The sequence below is a fragment of the Aedes aegypti genome, chromosome 1, assembly GCF_002204515.2.
Source record: "Aedes aegypti strain LVP_AGWG chromosome 1, AaegL5.0 Primary Assembly, whole genome shotgun sequence".
Taxonomy (NCBI): Eukaryota; Metazoa; Arthropoda; class Insecta; order Diptera; family Culicidae; genus Aedes; species Aedes aegypti.
The window spans coordinates 107,686,384-107,706,993 of NC_035107.1; the positions used below are offsets into that span (position 1 = coordinate 107,686,384).

General features: G+C 42.1%; 1 protein-coding gene across 4 annotated transcripts in view; it reads right to left on the bottom strand.

The window, feature by feature from the left end:
• LOC5576462 overlaps positions 1 to 20,610 on the bottom strand; it is a 40,631-nt gene that overhangs the window by 4,117 nt on the left and 15,904 nt on the right. For 2 of the 4 annotated variants that reach the window (XM_021844628.1, XM_021844620.1), the window contains exons 2-5: positions 18,202 to 19,883; positions 17,929 to 18,137; positions 281 to 630; positions 76 to 218 (exon numbers count right to left, since the gene is read on the bottom strand). In XM_021844628.1, coding sequence (XP_021700320.1) covers positions 76 to 218; positions 281 to 630; positions 17,929 to 18,137; positions 18,202 to 19,883 — 2,384 coding nt within the window. Of the gene's footprint in view, positions 1 to 54; positions 219 to 280; positions 631 to 17,928; positions 18,138 to 18,201; positions 19,884 to 20,610 lie in introns of all 4 variants that reach the window. The other 2 variants (XM_021844610.1, XM_021844599.1) reach the window with 1 other exon arrangement.

Genomic DNA, 20,610 nt, shown 5'->3' on the forward strand with positions numbered 1-20,610 from the left:
AAGTCAACAGATATCATGGAATTCTTTTACGTCGGTGGAGGATAGGCTACTTACCAACCAATCCATCATTCATACCACCCGAATAAGCATCAAATGTGTACGCGACACTGCGCTCGATCTTCGGCATCTGCTCCTGTGTGTATCCATGCACCTTCTTGTAGTGGAACTGGAGACACTGCTTCGTTGTAAACGCTGCCGCACACTCGTTCTCAGCACACCTGCAAATCAATCACCATTTTAGTACATCTATCAACTTTAGACTAACATCACAAATAATTACTTGAAAGGCCTCACTCCGGAGTGCGTCAACATGTGGATCTTCAGGTTGCTTCTGTTCTGGAACAGTTTCTGACACCGTGGGCAACTGACCACAGCAGAGTTGCGGCTGTGCACCTCCTTGGAGTGACGCTGAAGGGCTGCACGGGAACCTAGTAGTTTTGAGCATAGCTTGCACTGGAAATCTCGCAACACTTCGGCCATGTCGCTGTGCATGCGTTTGATGTGAACTTTCAGCTTCTGCGGTTGGCAGAACTTTCGGCCGCAGAAGTCGCACAAGGGACGCGCTCGCTGAGGATTCATACTGCAGCCATAGGTTCGATGCATCTCCAGATAGTTCAGACGTAGGAAGAACTGTGAATAGAAGAATGATATCGGTTGTGTAACTATACTGGATAACACAACTAGGATATGACGATTATCTACAGTATCATGTCCGGAACAACTTCAAGAATGTTGTGACCGGAACTCCAAACAAAAGCCTAAATACTTTTTATATATGATTCGTGGTTTTACAGCCGAGTGGAAGTTTCGGTAGTTGTTAAGAGCCTAAAGCTTTGGTAAAGTGAGAATAGCTGTGTTGGCTATGACCATGGTTAATGCAAAAAAGTAAGAGGTTGTTTCCGAGATACAACCGCCAAGTTGACGTTGGATAACGTTAGCTTCTTCTATTTCCTGCCTTGAGACCGTCACGAACTTATGAAAGATTTCTACTGATAAATCCAATCAATTTTCATACTATTTGTTGTATGTCAATTCTGACCTATTATGGTCATAATATGTGACATTCAACACCGATAAAATCGGTCGATGAAAGAAGAAGCATGAGCGGTAACTCTTGCTTCCCGAACAAGTATTCCGGTCGAACGTTAGGTCCACGCGATCCACTAAGATTGATTGCTTTAGTGGGTTCCGAAGCCAGTTTGAGGTTGAGGTTATTTCTCCATGAAGTACGTGAGCTCCATGTTCTCCTCTTTGCTCAAATCGATGTTAAAGTTGTCAGTCACGATGATTGGCATGATCTCCTTTTGATACTCGAAGAAGTTCCGCACCATGAAGAACTTCTTCTGCTTCGTCGTTGTATCCGGGGAAGAGCTCGGCCGTCATGGTCCTGCAAAAAACGAGTGGGTTAACTGATCGGTTTGTTTGAAGATACCAACCTGTTCACGATCCACGCCAAGCGTATCAGCATCATGCCGAAGGACATCCAGCTGACTCGTAGTATCCGTGGAGAACGCGCTTAAATCTAATTGCAAAACAATTTCAAACAAAACGGCCCTTTTCAGGGTCACAAAAATGCATTCGACGTAAAAGAGTTACCATCAGAGACATTTAATCTATTACTATTAATTGATTATTCAATTTATTTATTTATCAATTATAATTTTGCTTGATTAGTTTTCAACGGAGATAAATGGCAAACTAAGTTTTACCTAGGTTCCCGTCGCTCGGATCGGGCGGCGGTAGCATTTTTGCAGTCTTCCCGAGCCCGATTTCATCTTCTAAACTCGTACCAATTAGCTCATACCGTTGAAAAAATTAAATTACTGTTAGATATCAGGGATTTCCTTAGGAAATTGCCTACATTTAGGCGTTTTCCTCGCAATTCTTGATATTAACTATTCATTGTTTTTTTAAATATTGCATTATTAAGAATTTAGCAAGCATATTCGGATTTAGGGAGCTTATATTCATTATATAGAGTCGTTACAAAAAAAAAAACAGTAATCGCATTGACAAGTGATCAATTTCACCCCGAAATAGGATTCTCCGATTTTTTTATTTAAAGGATGATTTTTAGCACTAAAACACATTTGTTAGAAAATTTTGGCCAAAGAGGCTGACCGTCGTACTGCATTCAGTTGTTTGGCGGCTTCCACAAATTACATAACGCTCTAGGGGGAGGGGGGGAGTAGGCTCAAGCGTTACGGCTCATACAAAAATTTGAAATTTTTCATACAAAAAGCGTTGCGGAGGGGGGGGGCGTTAAAAATTTCCAATTTTTGCGTTACGTAATAAATGGATTCTGCCTTTAGCATTTTTAACATTGTTGAATACAGACAAGAAAAACCATGAAAAATGACCAATTTCACTCGAAATTACGGTACATATAAATTTCAAAACGTCAAAACCTTATAACAGCAAGAAAAATGTGCTTTTCTATGAAAAATAAGACATGCCTCGATATTTACCAATCTGTCAATAGTTTAGTCATAAAAATCAATAGTTTTCTTTATTGGTGTAGATTCGTAGAAAGATTTCCAATCGATTGGTGCAAGACTCTCGAAAATCTATGCAAGCGTTAGTAAGTTATTAACAGTCAAAATCTAACCACTTTTCGTGACGCGAGCGATTTTTCGTTTTTCGAAATTGTACCCCAGTACAGTCTTGGGAACTGTGACCACAATTCACCACAGTTCATCGATTCTGCCATTCCACCAAAACACAAAGCAGCAGCAGCATCAATACCATCAGGCGTTGCGCTGCCAACGGTTCACACACTGCTTGACTGTTTTTGTCTCTCCACTATGACCATTTTCGGGCAGCCATTCCAAGCTGAATGATTGAAAAAAGTGTTAAATCATTCAATCGCTAATATTTTGCTTGTGTTTTCAACTAATTGATATCTATTAGCTCTAACAGAAAGACCACAATCATTCCGTTACGATACATATAAACAAGTTCAATTTCATACTGCCTTTACCGAGCAAAAATGCAAAACCCCGAAAACCGCAAAAATCGTGTCACCACTGTGCTCGAGTCATTTCGCATTCGGGGTTGAAAAACGTTAGGAAGAAGAAGATTACATTTTTGAAGAGCCGTGACATTTTTTTGTTTTGAACCGTCATGGTTTGCTTTGGATTTTGATGGTCGTGTAGAAAGATGTAAATGTAGAGGCGGTAAATGTTTGCTCCAGTACTTTTCTCATCCCTGCCCCAGTATGTTGCCGTAAGACGTTATCCAACGTCAAAAAGTTAGCGGGCAATGCTGTATTCTAGCAGCATAAAAGCACCGAGCAAAACAAAGATAGAAGTACATAAGAAGCTGATAGCCGAACAAGTATATCGAATATCTGGTCATGAATCACCATGGAGCACTTTGTTTAGCCATTAAGGAATGAAAAGCGTGTTAAAGAAAGCGAAAATAACTGAGAAGGAGGTATCGGAGACTGACCTAGAGATAGATCAACCATCGGCACCGCAAAAATCGCCATCAACGGCAAAGAAAAGGAACACGTTGAAGAGGCTACAAAGACCTGCGTGACTTAGTGATTCCGAGAATCAAAATAACGCTTCCGGTACCGATTCGATTCAGTAAAAGAAGGCTTTCAGCAACGTTTAACTTACTCCATGGAAAGTGATCGGTACCCGAGAAGGAGCAAAGTGCTGGGTTTATTGATTAAAGAGATGAAAGATCTAAAGACAATATTAAAATTTAATCCTTTTTTTCTACAAAAGGGAAATCTGCAAACAGACCCCTGAGAAGGTAACTCAGGAAGTATGGGGGTGTCGCACCAACGACGACCCACTAAAACCAGCCCATGCACTGTTCATGAACAATACTCACTGAAATCACATAGCATAAGTGGAACTCGAGATCAAAAAGTGGTACCCACTTTAATATCTGCATGCTGGTATAAGGACATCGAAATGTCAAAAGAATTACACACTGAAAACATTCTACAAGCTCGATCAATGTGTTTCACACGTGAATTTTCACTAATTGTAAAACACATCAATCGATGGTGTAAAACCAGTCGCTATCGGCAATCCGAATTCAAATGTAAAACACGTTAATTTACAATTTTTCGAAAAGTTTGCTGCAGATTTTGTTAGCAATTTCTTGGTTCTCTAAAACCAGGCACCCATTACGGGCGCACGGTTTCTCAAAAAATAACATGTTGACAAACATGTCACGCGTGGGTAGCAAATGTTAGTCCTTGTCATGTTAGGCAAACTAGTTCTACTAGTGATTGATATCGCAATCGTAAAACACGTTGAAATTGTATGTAAAAGCCTTTGCTATCGAACCAAAGTCAAACCTTAACAGAATTACAAGTTTTACACGTTAATTCACCCTGCCATTTGACACGACAGATCCACGTTGAAAAGAATACCTATATATAACTATTTTCGAAAATATCACATTCTGTGGTTATGGAACATGAATATTAAAAAAGATGACAGAAAACATTTACATTTTATGAAAATATAAAAATGTGTTTAGTTTTCGGACATTAATTCCCAACGTTGTCGAAGTCCCCTGATCTTAAGGTGATTATAAAACGAAGCCAAACTTTGAATTTTCAAATGCACAAAACTGGAGAATCTAACAACAGTTCGCGTTGAAAATCAATCAAATTACTTGCTTGCTGGTGGTAACCAATGGAATAATTTTTCAACGGGAGCGCTGTTTGGTTCTCAAGTCTTGTGCTCTTGAAAATTTGAGGTGTGGCTTCGTTCTATAATCACCTTAATGTCTGCAATATTTGCTGCAACTGGTCTACTGCTCGAATCATATGGTTTTTGTTTACCAATGGCAATGACAGTTCGGTGTCTTTTATACTAGATATACCACTTGCCGGCAGCTGAAAGGGGGTACAAGTTTTGAACTCGCTTTCACCTCCAAGTTCTACATATGTTATGTGCTGAAATGCTCTAGTGGTGTACAGAGAGCACTAACATTACCCTTAGCATTAGAGCTTTATCTGCTTGGAACCACCTTACTACATTCTCAGTATTATATTGTCGGGGAACGTGTCCCCTCCGCATGTAGCGAGCGTGCGATCTGTCACAACAATGAAACGGGGGCAATTTAACACAACATGCTGCGTTGTTTCCTCCACACCAGCACAATTGAGGCACGCAGGAGATTCTGAGTGCCCGAACTGTAACCGTTGGTTCCAATTGCTACTTGCAGCTTCCCCGCAAGACAGTTTTCCTTCCCATTAACCCCACTGTGCTCGTCACTCACCTTATGCAGTCAAGTGGTACCCACTTGTCGGCATAAAGGGTGAGTACCAGTTAGATCCCAACACCAATACGCATCAGAGAAGTAACCCATTTGCTGCGGTTTGAGCGCGAGTAAAACATAAAAGCTCGCCGTACGTTCATCATTTGCCCACAGATGGAGTAGGGTGGAAGGGTTGCCAAATTGGAAGAGCATTATAGGTACTTCGGCAATTTTCGTGCTCGGTCGTACCAATTAGATAATTAAATACCTCAGCTTTCATCTCGAGGAGATTATTCTGTCCGAAACACTAATCGGAATTGTAGTGCGCGCCGGAAAATAATTATTAAGTTTGATAGTGAGTTTTTCTTACATTTAGTGGTGTAGATTTCTAATATTAGTTGAATCTTTTCAGAATAGCATGCGTAGTTAAGCTCAAAATCGCATGCATAGTTAGTGTAGTAGATTGTATTGAGCATTTTGCACCTTGTTAGACTACTGTGCAAAATAATTTTGCACAGTGAATATTTGCACACCTCACACATACACCTGCATAACAGTTTAACAGTTGCTTCGATACCAACGCTTTTCGGATCTGATTTGTTTATTATTTGTGCTAACAATCCTTGGTAAGTGTTTCGTTTGAAATTCGATGTGTTTTTAGTGATCAACAGTGATTTCTTACTCTCACAACTTATTTTATTTTAGTTATCATCAAAAAATTACGGAATACGATCTATACATAGCCTGAAACATCGTAAGCCGCCGGAGAAATACTTCAGTGACTAGTTATTACGACCTACCCCTCTTCTGTCAGCATACGATCAAGTTTCTACCGGCTTGGTTATCCGATTATCCCTGAGATTGCTCGTGCCTCGGTCAGTACCGCCTGAAGTAGGAATTTGCTGGGCAGGAGGCTAGGGCCATACAAAGGGATGGTGCGGTCACATTGTGGTTGAATTTGATCTCAATACCTTTATAAAAAATCATACCAAAATGTAAACGTGCGCGAAAATGAACATGTTTTGATAAAATTCATCGCACTGCTTTGAACAGTTTTGAAACGTCATAGCTTTTAAAGCACACGCCTCAAGACACGCCTACTGTTATTCGTGAGTGTGCAAATTGTATCTGGCAAATAAACAATTTCATTAGAATCTAAAAATTCGTGCAATGGTCAATAGTGCAAACAATAATTATAAAAGGTTGGTGGTGCTCAAAAGAAGAAAGCAATTGTGTGAATAGACAAAAAAACCTATTGTTCCTATTGTAATTATAGCTATCCGTTGTAACTATTGTAACGTCGCGTCAAGAAGGAAGGTCAAGTGTTAGATTGACAAGGAAAAGGTAATTTAAAGACTACAAGAAAATGATTGTACTTGTAACGTGAAAATTTAGTGACGTCACACGTTAGTAACCATGGGGTAGGTCCATCTCGTGGGCCTTTTTCTTTTTTCTACCCTCTCTTGGCGGAGCAAGGGCCGTTCTTCTACTCAATAGGATCGAGCATCGGTGATTTCCACGGACAAGCGCACCAGAAAACTCCTCGACACGCCAGTTTGGGACAGAATTGGGAAATTCGTCGAAGCGTGGCCCTGTCGGCCTATTGTTCCATTGTTCGGCCGGTATTCCTGGTCAAACCATCACCATCGACCATATTGCCACGTCACGCCCGGTCCAACCACCTCGTCAATGCTCCTCGTCAAATCCGCCACGTTGACTGCTGGCCTTATCAGTCGGCCGACCTTATCAGCACCATTGTCCAGTTGCCCCATCACGGGAGGATAATCCGCCGAAGGGATTTAGGTGGGCCCTGGGCCCCTCCTTTACCTACGACCGACAAGGACTCGTCTCGTCGGTGATTGACCAATCAAGCCATCAACCATCATCGCAAGCCTCGCCTCTCCCCTCAGCAACAGAATTCGCCCGTCATCATCATCAACCCCCAGCTGCTACCACCATGGATTGAAAATGAGCATGAACCGCAAGTACCCCATTAATACGTTGTGACGTCACTCTAAAATGCCATAATTGGCGAATAAACAGGCATGTAAATTGAATTGCTTTGTAGGTAGCACACTTTATTTAAGATTCGGCTATCCATTTGTCTTCTCCACCACTCTTAACTTTGCTTCGTTTGTTCGGACTCATAAAGGAGTCGCCAGGCCTCGCCTACTGTGTATCGAATGTGAATTCCTCTCTTCGAGTAGCTTTTGAGCCCCTCCTAGGTACGGCACTGTTTGTCAGTTTTTCCACCTTGCAACATCGGTGGGCACGTGTCGCGCAACACACGTGCATGTGTGTAGCTCCCGCCGTAGGTGAGTACCTTCTGTGGGTGTATAGTGTTGAGATCTAAGGTAAACGACCCTGTAATTGTCACCCTTCCCTAGTCTCGGGGAGCTAGCAGGTAACAGAACCTATGCAGTAGACCTGTTCATATTTGAAAAAATGTATGGAAATCTACCGGTCAAGCAGTATTCCGAATTATCATGCTAAGAACAATGTGTGGTCAAATTTTCAGCTCATTTGATAAAGATTTCAATATGCTTCAAGTTGAAAATGTGTTTTAAGTCTATATCAAGGTTTGAAAAATCATAACTAGCATTTGGAAAATCAAAACCACTTGCTATTACCACTACTTGAAAGCTAATTCTATTCTGTTAAAGTTTGTCCAACACGCTAATAAGATCAAATTGAGTTTTAACATTGTTTGATCGAGATTTGTTTTCCGCAGTACCCGGAAATCACAGTTTTTTGAATATATATGATACAAAAAACACACATTGACATTATTTTTTCAGACCATAGTCAACGGGAATAGAACATTGTAAAGCTATGAATTCATTAACCATTAACAGCTTACATTTTACCTAAGGCAATAAATTACAAAAAATGCCCAAAGATCGAGCACTGCATCGCAACCTGATGATAGTTAAATCACGCATGACACATGTACCGACGAATGAATGAATTGAACAAGTTAGCATTGCTTTTTCTTTCCGATTGATGATTGTTTTGATCGTATTTCATTGACGATTCAGAACGATTTGAAAACAATCATCATCATCGACTGAGAAAAGCAGTGCTAACGTGTTCATTTTTTACATTCCACAAAGCTCACGATGGTGCTCTTTGCTCCCCCACAGCGGATTCACATATGTGCTTCCAAAGTTACTATTTTTTACAATTTATTTTTGTAAGATAACTTGTAACTTTCAACGGGATTGTTTTTTAGAGAGAACACTTCCTAAAAATAGTGATTTTCAAGAACCTCGAAGCACAAACCTCAACCAAACTATGTTAAAACTTGCTCCAATCTTAAAATCATGTTCGACAAAAGTTCGTAGAATTGAATCAACTACTGTGTAGAGGTATTTCCAATAATTTTTGGTGTTCCGTTCGGTAGTTATGATTTTTTATAGCTTGAAATTATCCTAAAAATACATAATTGATTTGAAGCACACCTAATTTTTCTCCAAATTGATTGAAATTCTGACCAGAAGTTCATTTTAAAATGAAAAATCTACATATTGGTTGACTGGTTGATTTCCCGACATTCTTTAAAATATGAATAGGTCTATTCTTTACGTGCTCCCCAACCGTTTTAGGTTTCTGCTCGTTCTAAGCGAATTTGACCAGATTGGTCCTCTGTACCTCAGTATGGATGGTGCCACGCCTGCCGAGAGCTTGTGTTTGCTGGAAATTTCAGCAGAGCTGTTAGACATCATCCTCTACAGTGCCGCTATAGCCGTAGATGCCCTTTTACAGGCATATTCAACGTGGCTAGCGAAGATGAGCTTGTCGTCGACCCCAACATGCCTAAGGGATCGATTGGAATCAATGGTGCAATCACCTACCGAGATAAGCACCCGTTGCTTGGACTTGCGGCTATTTACCACCACCTCAGTCTAGAGACGGGCCAGTGCTAGTTTCCTAGACTTCGGGAGGGGCAACCTTAGTACGCAGGCCTGGTTTTGGGGGATTTTCAAGGTTTTGTTTAAAAATTGCCAGTTTTACTAAGACCTTGACATTTACAATAATTTTTACTCAAGTTCACATAACACAGCGTAACAAAAATGAAATGTTTGCATGTCTCAAGAATCAAATTATGTGTCTCTAGTAGATTTGGGGTTGCTAAATCTGATGCCATTCTCAGAAATGTTCCAGCACGTCACAATTTTTAGCTACAGGTCGCCAAAGTTGCATAAGACACTGATTTTATTGATGTTTACATAAAATTTAAGGTATAATTTATCAAACTTTTTTGTGATCTTATCCACCAAGCATGCATAAAAGGACTCAAATTTTCATTTTAGATGAAATTTGGTTGAAATTGCTCGATTAAATTTGGTTTAAACCATTTTTTTCAACATAGTTACTGTCTCCATACAAAATTCTTCGTTTCTTTTATATGGGAAAATACAATACTTTTTTAAATTACCAAAATATAACTTTTCCGCATCGAAAGTATTGTAAACATTTTTGACAAGTATTGTTATCGAGAGCTCAGAATTTAAAAGTCAATAACGGTGCCGGCCACGTCCTTACGGTCATCGGGGAAGGGAAGGAATATTAGTTAGACAACCGTTGTTACTAGAGACCGAGTATACCTCTGCATCTCCACAGTTGTCATGAAAAGGATATTGGGTTAGTGGGATAAGGTAATAAGATCTGGGAGTCACCATTGATTGGTGATGCGATCCATGGTAGAATCGCGTCTAATCGGATTCACGATTTAATTCTATAATCGCGTTGTACGTCGAACAAGTGTTTATCATTCACCCACACAAGAGCTAGTGACGCGATCAATAGATCAAACACTACCAACGATCCACGGCGCATTTTCATTTCACTACTCGACCGACGCGCGACATATTTGATCCTGCCCTCGACGCCGCCCCCGCAGGAGCAGGCATCAAGATCGAAGGATTAAACAGAACTCCATAAGTGAATAAAATTATATTAAAAAAAAAGTGCTAGTTGCTGAACTTCTGATCAGTGCTAAGAGCCGAACCTGAAAGAAGAGTTTGGGAACTCCTCGTGGCTAGGCCTGCAAGGTCTCGTCCTAGCGAGCGTCTCGGGTTTAATCATGCGAAAATTATTACATCTTAGCCATTACCATTCTCTAGACGTCATTCCACGGACTCGACATGGCTTGATTTCCTTTCTGGGAACTTTGCATTTATGAATATTGCACCGCCTTCGTCTAGCCCGAAGGCAGATCACTGATTGCCAAAGCACTCATATAAGGCACTTACCGATTTGCTAACAATCGCTTGCCCAATGGCCTTTGTAAATTTCGGTCAGCCAATCGGGAGCGTCTGAGAGACGTCCCGACTCAACTGCCTTAAGGTCGGCACGCTCACCTTAATTTGCAGCGGACAGGGCATTTTCGCAATCGAAATTTAGGAAAACCCACACCACTTCACGATTCAAAACTCCTACTTTATTTCCAACTTTCTCACAATTTTATTTGGGCTACTTCTCCTCACTACCACTTCTTCTTCTTCTCCTTCTTCTTCTTGGCATTAACGTCCTCACTCTCACTGGGACAGAGCCTGCTTATCAGCTTAGTGTTCTTATGAGCACTTCCACAGTTATTCCTGAGAGCTTTCTTTGCCAAAGTTGTCATTTTTGCATTCGTATATCGTGTGGTACGATTATACCAAAGACAAATTAAAGACCTCCATGTCCCTTGCAGTTGCCAAAAATTTTATGGCTCATAAGGTAATCTAGAATGCCGTGAAAAGTGTACTGCAATCTGTCAAACTTGGGTACCTTTTACACTACCGAGGGACCAAATGCAGTACTAGAAGTGGTACCCAATCTGAGCCCGAGTGAGACGGACCTGATTATACTCTATACCCAGGGAAGTTAAGGAAATTACGAAATTCATTACGAAAAGATCCTGGACCGACCGGGAATCGAACCCAGACACCTTTAACATGGCTTTGCTTTGCAGCCGCGAACTTCAACCACTCGGCTAAGGAAGGCTCCTAAGCAGTGCTGGGAATGGTAATGGGGCACTGCACTGTTTTAATTTTGCATGGGATTTTGACGTTTACTGGCCTTGTTGTTTACAATTTTGTGAAGGGGTGAAAGAGAGAGATAGATTTTTATGCAGAGCCCCATAGTAGTAGGCTTGAATTTCGAGAAAATCACGTGGCTCTGCCCAGTACAGTAGTTCAAAAAAGTGAATCTCATCAAGTGAATTTTCTAAGGGTGTGAACCGTTTCACCGATTCGTTTAACTTTTAGTTAAAATTTGACAGCTCGATAGTTATTTCCCCTCCGGTTAGAAATAACCCTGCTCTAGAGCATGGTTAAACTTGACAGTTCGAAAGTTATTTTCTGCTCCCGTGAATTTGAGAATAACTAACCATCTGTCAACTTTGTTCTGAAATAACTACTCGACTGTCAAAGCTCAAATGGGTCGACCGCAAAGTTCAATTTAATCATTTGAGGGGAAAATAACTATCGAAATGTCAAATTTTAACTAATAGTTACGAATTGGTGAAACGGTTCACAGCCTAAATCGTTAGTGTCATTGAAGGCTCTAAATGCGGAAAATAGAATATTCTTCTATTCTATTCTATTCTTCTTCTTCCAGCTACCACCTGTCCACTCCTTCCTTTCGACCTGGTAACGGTTACCGGATTTTTCCTACCGCTCACGAATGCTTCGGCAACGTCTGGCCACGCTCTCTTCGGGTTGGCTTGGGCGACTTCGACTGCAGACTTCTGGGACCCTCCTACGCGTCCTAGGCTACCGATGTGGTGATGCATCGGTCTTCGGCTAACAACAATGCCGAAAAGTACCCGGAATAGGGCTCTGGACAGCGTAGGCAGTTATAGAAATTCGGTGGTTCCTATACTAATACGGCGGGGTCCTGGTGGAATGAAAAATAGTTTCAAACCACGGTAATAGATATTATGGTAACTGCCAAACATCACACAACTCTTCTGCTTTCAGCTTCTCTCTAAACTTTAACTTTTAAAATTTCAACTGTACTCTAACGACTAGCTTATTTAATTATTTCCGGGCAACTGCTATCCCTACCTCCTCGCGGTACTGGGCGGGGTACGAACAACCTTAGAGAAGATCGGGTAATCAACCCCGGTGGGAACTCTGGTCATAAGCTGACAGGAAAGAGGGGGTTGTCTGGAGCGTCTGTAGTCCATGTTAGGAGCGGCTCACAACAGCGCCTGTTCCCCATGTCAGGGGCAGCTGATCATCGTCCGAATGCCAGAGAAGGACTCTAAGCCAAACTGTGCACTATGGGCTTCCGGTTCCCCGGAAATCTAGGGGGTTGGTGCAATGAATAATCAACGCGAGAATACGAACCGGGACAATCGGCGAAGACTGACTAGCGATTGAACGACAGCGACTTAAACGGACTAGCGATCGAACCGTTGGTACATGGAACTGTAAATCTCTCAACTTCATCGGGAGCACACGCATACTCGCCGACGTGCTGAAGGACCGCGGATTCGGCATGGTGCGAACTATCAACCAGAGCTGCGAACAGCTGGGAACAGCTTTTATAGTGATGGATGATGTGCAGAGGTACGTGATCGGGTGTTGGCCGATCTGCGAGAGAATGTACAAGTTGAGGCTCAAAAGCCGGTTCTTCAACTTCAGCATAACAAACGTGCACAGCCCTCACTCTGGAAGCACTGATGATGATAAAGACGCTTTTAACGCGCAGCTCCAACGCGAGTACGACAGCTGCCCAAGCCACGACGTTGGTGGGCTTCGTCCCGTGCGGTTCCCGTTTCAGTCCGGAACACTTTTCGTCATGAATGTATTCAGACTGAGCCATTGGGTGTTGCATGCTAGTCCGTTGTCTAGTGTGGTGCTTCCTTCAAAGGGCTAATCGTCCACTGGAAGCATTTACGTGTCGGTGTCTTTTTTTAAATCATCATAGGAGATTTGAACGCTCAGGTTGGCCAGTAGGAGGAGTTAAGACCGACTAAGAAAACGGCTTACGACTAATTGATTTCGCCGCCTCTAAAAATATTGCCATTCGTAGCCACTACTTCTAGCACAGTCTTCCATACCGATACACCTGGAGATCACTACAGCATTCAGCATCGCAAATCGGCCATGTTCTAATTGATGGACGGCACTTCTCCGACATTATCGACGTCGGGTCCTATCGTGACGCTAACATGGACTCTGACCACTATCATGTGATGGTTGAATTGCGCCCAAAACTCTCCGTCGTTAACAACGTAGATTCCGTCGGCCGCCCCAGTATAACTTAGAGCGGCTTAAGTAACTGGATGTCGCAGCTGCATACGCGCAGCACCACAGTGAAAGCAGCCATTAATAATGCAGCTGAGAGCAGCGTCGGGTACGTGGGACGGAGTGGACAGAACGATTGGTTCGACGAGGAAGGTAGGCAGATTATGGAGGAGAAGAATGCAGCGCGGGCGGTCATGCTGCAGCAAGGGACCCGGCAGAACGTGGAACGTTATAGACGGAAACGGCAACAGCAGAGCCGCCTCTTTCGGGAGAAAAAATGCCGCATAGAGGAGACGGAGTGCGAGGATATGGAATAGCTGTGCTGGTCTCAAGAAACACGTTAGTTTATCAGAAGCTCAACGCATTCCGCAACGGCTTTGTGCCGCGGGCCGAGATGTGCAAGGATACATAAGGAGCATTTTGACGAACGAGCGTGAGGTGATCAAAAGGTGGAAGCAGCACTTCGACGAACACCTGAATGGCGCTGAGAGCACAGACAACGAAGGATGGGATAACGGAGGAAATACTTTCGTCAGTACTGCGGGCGATGGGAACCAACCAGCTCCCACTTTGAGGGAGGTTAAGGGGCCCAGATAGCCGTAGCGGTAAACGCGCAGCTATTCAGCAAGACCATGCTGAGGGTCGTGGGTTCGAATCCCACCGGTCGAGGATCTTTTCGGGTTGGAAATTTTCTCGACTTCCCAGGGCATAGAGTATCTTCGTACCTGCCACACGATATACGCATGCAAAAATGGTCATTGGCACAGTAGGCTTTCAGTTAATAACTGGAAGTGCTCATAAGAACACTAAGCTGAGAAGCAGGATCTGTCCCAGTGGGGACGTAATGCCAGAAAGAAGAAGAAGAAGAAGAAGAAGAAGGATGCCATTCACCAGCTCAAGAACAATAAAGCTGCTGGTAAGGATGGTATCGGAGCTGAACTCATGAAGATAGGCCCGGAGAGGCTGATCATTTGTCTGCATCGGCTGATAGGCACAATCTGGGTAACAGAACAGCTACCGGAGGAGTGGAAGTAAAGGGTAGTATGCCCTATCTGCGAGAAAGGCAACAAGCTAGATTGTGAGAACTTTCGAGCGATCATCATTCTAAATGCGGCCTACAAAGTATCAGGGTTTGTTCACAAATTTCATAACGCCGAAAATTACCATTTTTGACACCCACCCACCTCCTCGTAACACTTGCTGTATGAAAATTTTGTAAATTGTGTATGAGCTGTAACATTTTGTAGATATCCACCCGAGCAGAAGAAAATAACTACTGAATACCAAATTGAGGTATTCCATACCAGATAATTTCCAATACTTACAACCTAAATGAGGTATGAATGAGCCCTGCATAAGAGGTAAAATACCTCAAATAATACCTTCTGCATATGCTACAAATACCAAGCCGATACTCAGATCAGGTATTGTAATACCTAAATAATACTTTCATATAAAAGTGAAATTTTTCAATACTAGTTCAATACCTCCAGCAGTCCTCAATAGCTATCGAATACCAAAATGAAGTATTTTTAATTGTTTTCAACATTTTTTTCAAATACCATTATAATACCAAAATGAGGTATTGATAACTGAACAATACCGAAATCTGGTATGATACCAAAATATGGTATGCATAAGTTATTGGCGAGTTATTCTTTCCTCCTCGGGCACCCACCCCCTTCAACGTTATGCAATTTGTGAACAGGCCCTTATCCCAGATCATCATCCGTCGTCTGTCACTGTAGTAAACGAGTTCGTGGGAAGCTATCAAGCCGGATTCGTTGACGGCCGATTGACAACGGACCAGATCTTTACTGTGAGGAAAATCCTCCAAGAATGTCGTGAATACCAGGTCCCAATCCCAACGCATCAGTCACAGTTTACGTAATGTGTACAATTGACGTTACACTGAACTGAATATTGTTAAAAAAAATATTTTCAATTATTTTGGACGTAATTTTACAACAATGACGTATTTTTAAGCTCAGATACCATCAAATTTACGTCATTTCATTTCTCATATGGAATATTTTGCTTATCTTGAAACAATCGTCATGTGTAATATTAGTTTTTTCTTAAAGCTAATTTGCTGCTGAAAAGGAATGGACCAACTGATTAAAGTGATCTTTCGGAAGAGGGAAAGAGAAGCGGGTATGAGCAAAATGACGGTACGATTAGAAAACTGGGCATGTACAGTGGTGTTCAATTGGAGTGTTGCAAATTTAATACAGTGCCCGTTCGATTTTGGCAACTCTACCGTTTGATCTTCATTTGGAGAAGCCCAGCAAGCGGGTACAGTTTTCGCATAGCAGAAGTGTTTTTTTTTTGGCTTTCGGTTCGTCGAAATGGAAGTTTTTTCTGGTTTTCGGGCAGTGCAGTTTGAGAAGCCCAACAAGTGGATTTGATTTTCGTATCGCTTTATCGGAGGAGTGGAAGTTTGTGTTTTTTTCTCGGTTTTTGAACAGTTTCGCATAAATGATACTTTATAGAGTAGTGTCTGGTCTTTCGATTCCATAGCATGCTCTTGCAGCGTGAGCGATGGAATCAAGACCAATCTTTTTCGGTCCTCGTGGTGCGAGTGCGAAAAGAGGTTCGCATTAGTAGTGTGTGGTCTTCCGATTCCATGGCATGGAGTTGTGTTTGATCTTCCGACCTTGACGCTTGCTCCTGCGGGGGCCGGCGATGAGGGCAGGATCAAACATGTCGCGCGTTTGTCGAGTGAGAGTGAAAAAAAAACCGCGATCACTTAGTTGTTCTTCCGACCTTGACGCTTGCTCCTGCGGGGGCCGGCGATGAGGGCAGGATCAAACATGTCGCGCGTCGGTCGAGTGAGAGTGAAAAAGTGGCGTGATCCGTTAATTGTGTTTGATCCTTCGACCTTGACGCTTGCTCTTGCGAGGGCCGGCGATGAGGGCAGGATCAAACATGTCGCGCGTCGATCGAGTAAAGCGAAAAAGTACCGCTTTCGATTAGTTCTTTTTGATCTTCCGACGTTGACGCTTGCTCCTAGGCAGTGCGTCAAGAAAGCCCGAGCAGTCGTCAGTTGTTTTCCCTCACTGGTTGCACGCCTATTTTCTCTGAGTGCTTTTATATAGCCTATTAAACGAGTGAAGTTCAAAGAGGATTGTTGCTGCTCAAGGATGACGGATCAATTGGTGAGCTCGTTTTATGCTACTGTTTCTAATCTATAAAATATGTATGATTGCACCCTTAATCGTTACAATGGTGAGACGAAAATATGATTTTTCAAAAAAATATGAATGGTTCGTCACTGTGAGTGTCGACATAAACTCTGATTCATAAATTTTTTATGTCTAATTTTTTTTTATTCAAAACACTTTCTTCTTTTTACCTTTATTTTTGTAATTAAAAAACAAACTTTGAATGGTTCGACACTTCAAGTGTAGACTTCCAAAAGGTTCACTTTATTCAACAAACTTTGAAACGTTCGTCACATCAAGTGTCGGCATATTTTTTCTCTACATAGATGTTGTTCATATCAAATGAAAATATTATATTTACATATAAGCATGTTTATATCTCACAAATCATTGTTTATCATGGTCTAATCGCTTATCAAAGTGAATCCTGTGACCCAACGATCCTTCCCATTAACAAACATCCCTCCCAGTAACCTTTGTGGAGATGCAGAGGCAAACACGGTCTCCAAATAGCAAAGATTACACACTAACATTCCTTCCCTCAATCCCACCTGACTGCAAGGACGTGGCCGGCGCCGTTATTGACCATGTATAAATAGAGGCACTGAATTATGCACACTGAAGAAGATTATGGCCAATCCCAGCCGAACTTCTAGTTGATTCTTTGTGCATTTTCACTGACTTCGGTCAATCACGGAATAGCAACCATTGATATGTGTAGTCAGTCTAAGCTAAGCTAAGCTAAGGCTAATTTGCTGCTGAAAAGGAATCGTTCAAGAAATTCCTAGTCAATTCCTTGCAGAAATTATCTTCAGTGGCTCCCGGTTGAAATGACGTTTTTTTTCAAATGCGTGATGCGATCAGAAAAGCGTTTTCTTGGATGATTCTTTGCCTAAATTTATCACGCATCAAGATAAGCCAAGAAATTATTTGTCAGCCTTAGTGTCAGGTCTTAGTGTGTAGAAAGAAGGTGCCATTTTGCAACATGCAACTCAGGTCAGCAGGGCTCATTATCTACAGAATGATCGACGCATTCTTCTCGCAGTTCAGATTAGCAGAACTCCATGCATGTCGTGCAAGTATTATTTGATCACCTTTTTTCCCGAATCAGACGCTATGGTAATAAAAATATGGCTCAAATTTACGTTATTTGACTCGCTTCTTTTATATGCATCCAGAAGACGTAAAATCACATGATTTGTTTAAGGGTTTAAGGCCTTCCTACTGGGTAAACTAAACCATAATTGTTCTAACTTTTATGACTGTTTGTCTATGGTTTTAAGTTATCTTACCTTCGAGCAAAACTGGCACTGATAAGCTCCTTTTCCATCATGCATCTTTTCTGCATGTTTCATAATGTTCTCCTTTCCCAGCACTGCAATTCCGCACACTTTGCAATGGTACTTTCGAATGGTCAAACTGAACGCTGGATCATGGAACACCGAACAATGCGTTCGGTAATAGAGGGGATGATCAAATTTCAAGTTGCATCCACCACAATCTGAAAATAAGGAAGATCATTAAACTCAGTGCACGCTATCAGTGAGATTTCCAAATAGCCTTACTCGTTTTTTCCATTTTCTTCTTGCCCCAAGCCGAATTGCTCTCCTCGCTCCAGTACAGCAGTTCACTACCGACTTCAAGATCCACGCAAGTTATGAACACAATCTGCTCGTTGCGCACTTTCAGCACGCAATTTTTCTGATCCCGGTGCCGAGCCGGTCGCAGATACCGTAACCAGTTGGCCTGGTTCTTGTTCTCCATGTTGATGTAGGTGGACTTTGTCCCATCGAAAGTTTCGTAGATATACCGCATATTGCAGTCGTCTTGGATTTCCGTCTCTTTGGCCACGAGCCCTATAACAGGTCCAAGTTGGGTATATTTCGGAATGAAAATCTTCGTGTAAATGCTCAGTCCATGGTTGATCGTATTGGTAACCGTTGCTGTCGGCGGAGGAAGCTGTTGAGGCTGTTGCTCGCCAGATTGGGATGCTGCCAAGGAGCATGATGACTCATTGGCATCAATCTGCATTTGTTGACTAGTGTTTGTACTGTTGGCAGTTGTAACTGTGCTGATCGTCGTTGCCAACGGTGCTAATCGAAGTTCGAATTCCGACGGAAGTGAGGTTTCCGCAAATGAAGGAATTATATCGAGTTTTTCTTCAAACTGATTTTCATCATTCTCATCACCTTCGTCATCATCCTCATCGTCATCGTAGTTGTCTTCGTTCTCATCGTCCATCTCTTCTGGATTCTCAGGTTTCAGCACAATTTTATGCTTTTTAATAAGGTCTTCATTCTGTTCAATCCATTCATTAAGCTCGATTTTATTGTTTATCACTGCCAACGGCGTGTTCAGTGGACATGGATCGGTCCCGTGTTTCAAACCGCATCCTGTACAGGCTTTATTTTTCGTTGTTGGTGCTTTCCTAGGCTTTTTGGGCGGTGGTAGCAGAGGCTTGCGATCTTCTGGAGTCATCGGTCGATATTCTTGCTCTTCGTATTCTATACGAAGATCAACCGAACCCGTTTCCCGTTTCATTTTTCTACTCGTTCCAAGCTTCGGATCGAACGGCACTTTTCGTATATCGATCTTTTTGATGTCCAGTTTACTGTCGTACGCTTCGTCGTCCGAAGGACGATCAGAGTGCTCAGAAAAATTCGAAGTCGACGGTATGTCCTCCCCGAACGACTTTCGTTCGAGCTTTTGCTTCTCCTCCATTTCCGTTTTAATTTTCTCCGCAATGCGGTAGTCCAACACTTCTGTTTCGGTATGTAAAGAATCTTCCGACACCGATCCCATTGTACTGCTAATGGAGTCCTGTTGAACTTCGTTGCCACCCTGGCCGACCCTTCCCGGAATCTTTTTGATAATATTTTGAACAATAAACTGTTCTTCGTCTTCATCGCCTCCATCGGCTGCAGCATCCTCATCCCTGTGGCCATCCTCGCTAGGCGGTAAGGGTGATCTCAATGGCTGCTGAGACCTTGGACGTCTGCGTCGAAACTCCACCCCTGGTCCGTTTTCATTGTCATCCTCGTCTTCGTGGAAGTCGAATATCCCTGCCCCACCTCCAGAGGTACGCATGCTGCTACTGCTATTGTTGTCGTTGATTATATTTACACTTTCCTGGAATTGTACTCTTTTGGTTTTCTTAGTGCTAGGTTTTCCATTCGATTGGTCGCTTTTACTACTGACCAGGACGCCCGGCAGGACATCTTGCAGCGAATCTGAGTCACCATTCAATCTGGAACGATTAGAAAAGGAAAAATTAATCATTATTCATCGTGTCGTTGATGTATGTAAAATAATATTGCTTTTATTATAACGTCTTTCAATACCTATTATCACCAACGATAGAAGAAAACATATCCAAACATTTTTGCAATCGACTACAGATGACACACAGCCTTTGGCGGAGAGGCCTGTGTCATCCGCATACAAGGATTTTTGACATCCCTGAGGTAACTCAGGTAAGCCAGATGTGAAAATATTGTATAATATTGGTCCCAAAATGCTGCATTGAAGAACACCAGCTCTTACAGGAAGTCTTTCAGACCTGGAGTTCTGATAATTAACCTGAAGTGTACGATTTGACAGATAACTTTGAATTATTCTAACAATGTATGTTGGAAAATTAAACTTTTTTAATTTAACGATAAAGCCTTCATGCCAAACACTGTCGAATGCTTTTTCTATGTCTAGAAGAGCAAGACCAGTAGAAAAGCATTCAGGTTTGTTGGATCGAATCAAATTTGTTACACGTAAAAGTTGATGAGTGGTCGAATGTGTATGGCGGAATCCAGATCATCATTCTGTTCAAAATGACCTTTAAAAAGTTTACTGATGGAAGACAGCAAACTGATTGGACGATAGCCAGAAGCTTCTGCAGGATTTTTGTCTGGCTTTGAAATTGGAACAACGTTAGCATTTTTCCATTTATCAGGAAAATATGCCAACTGAAAACATTTGTT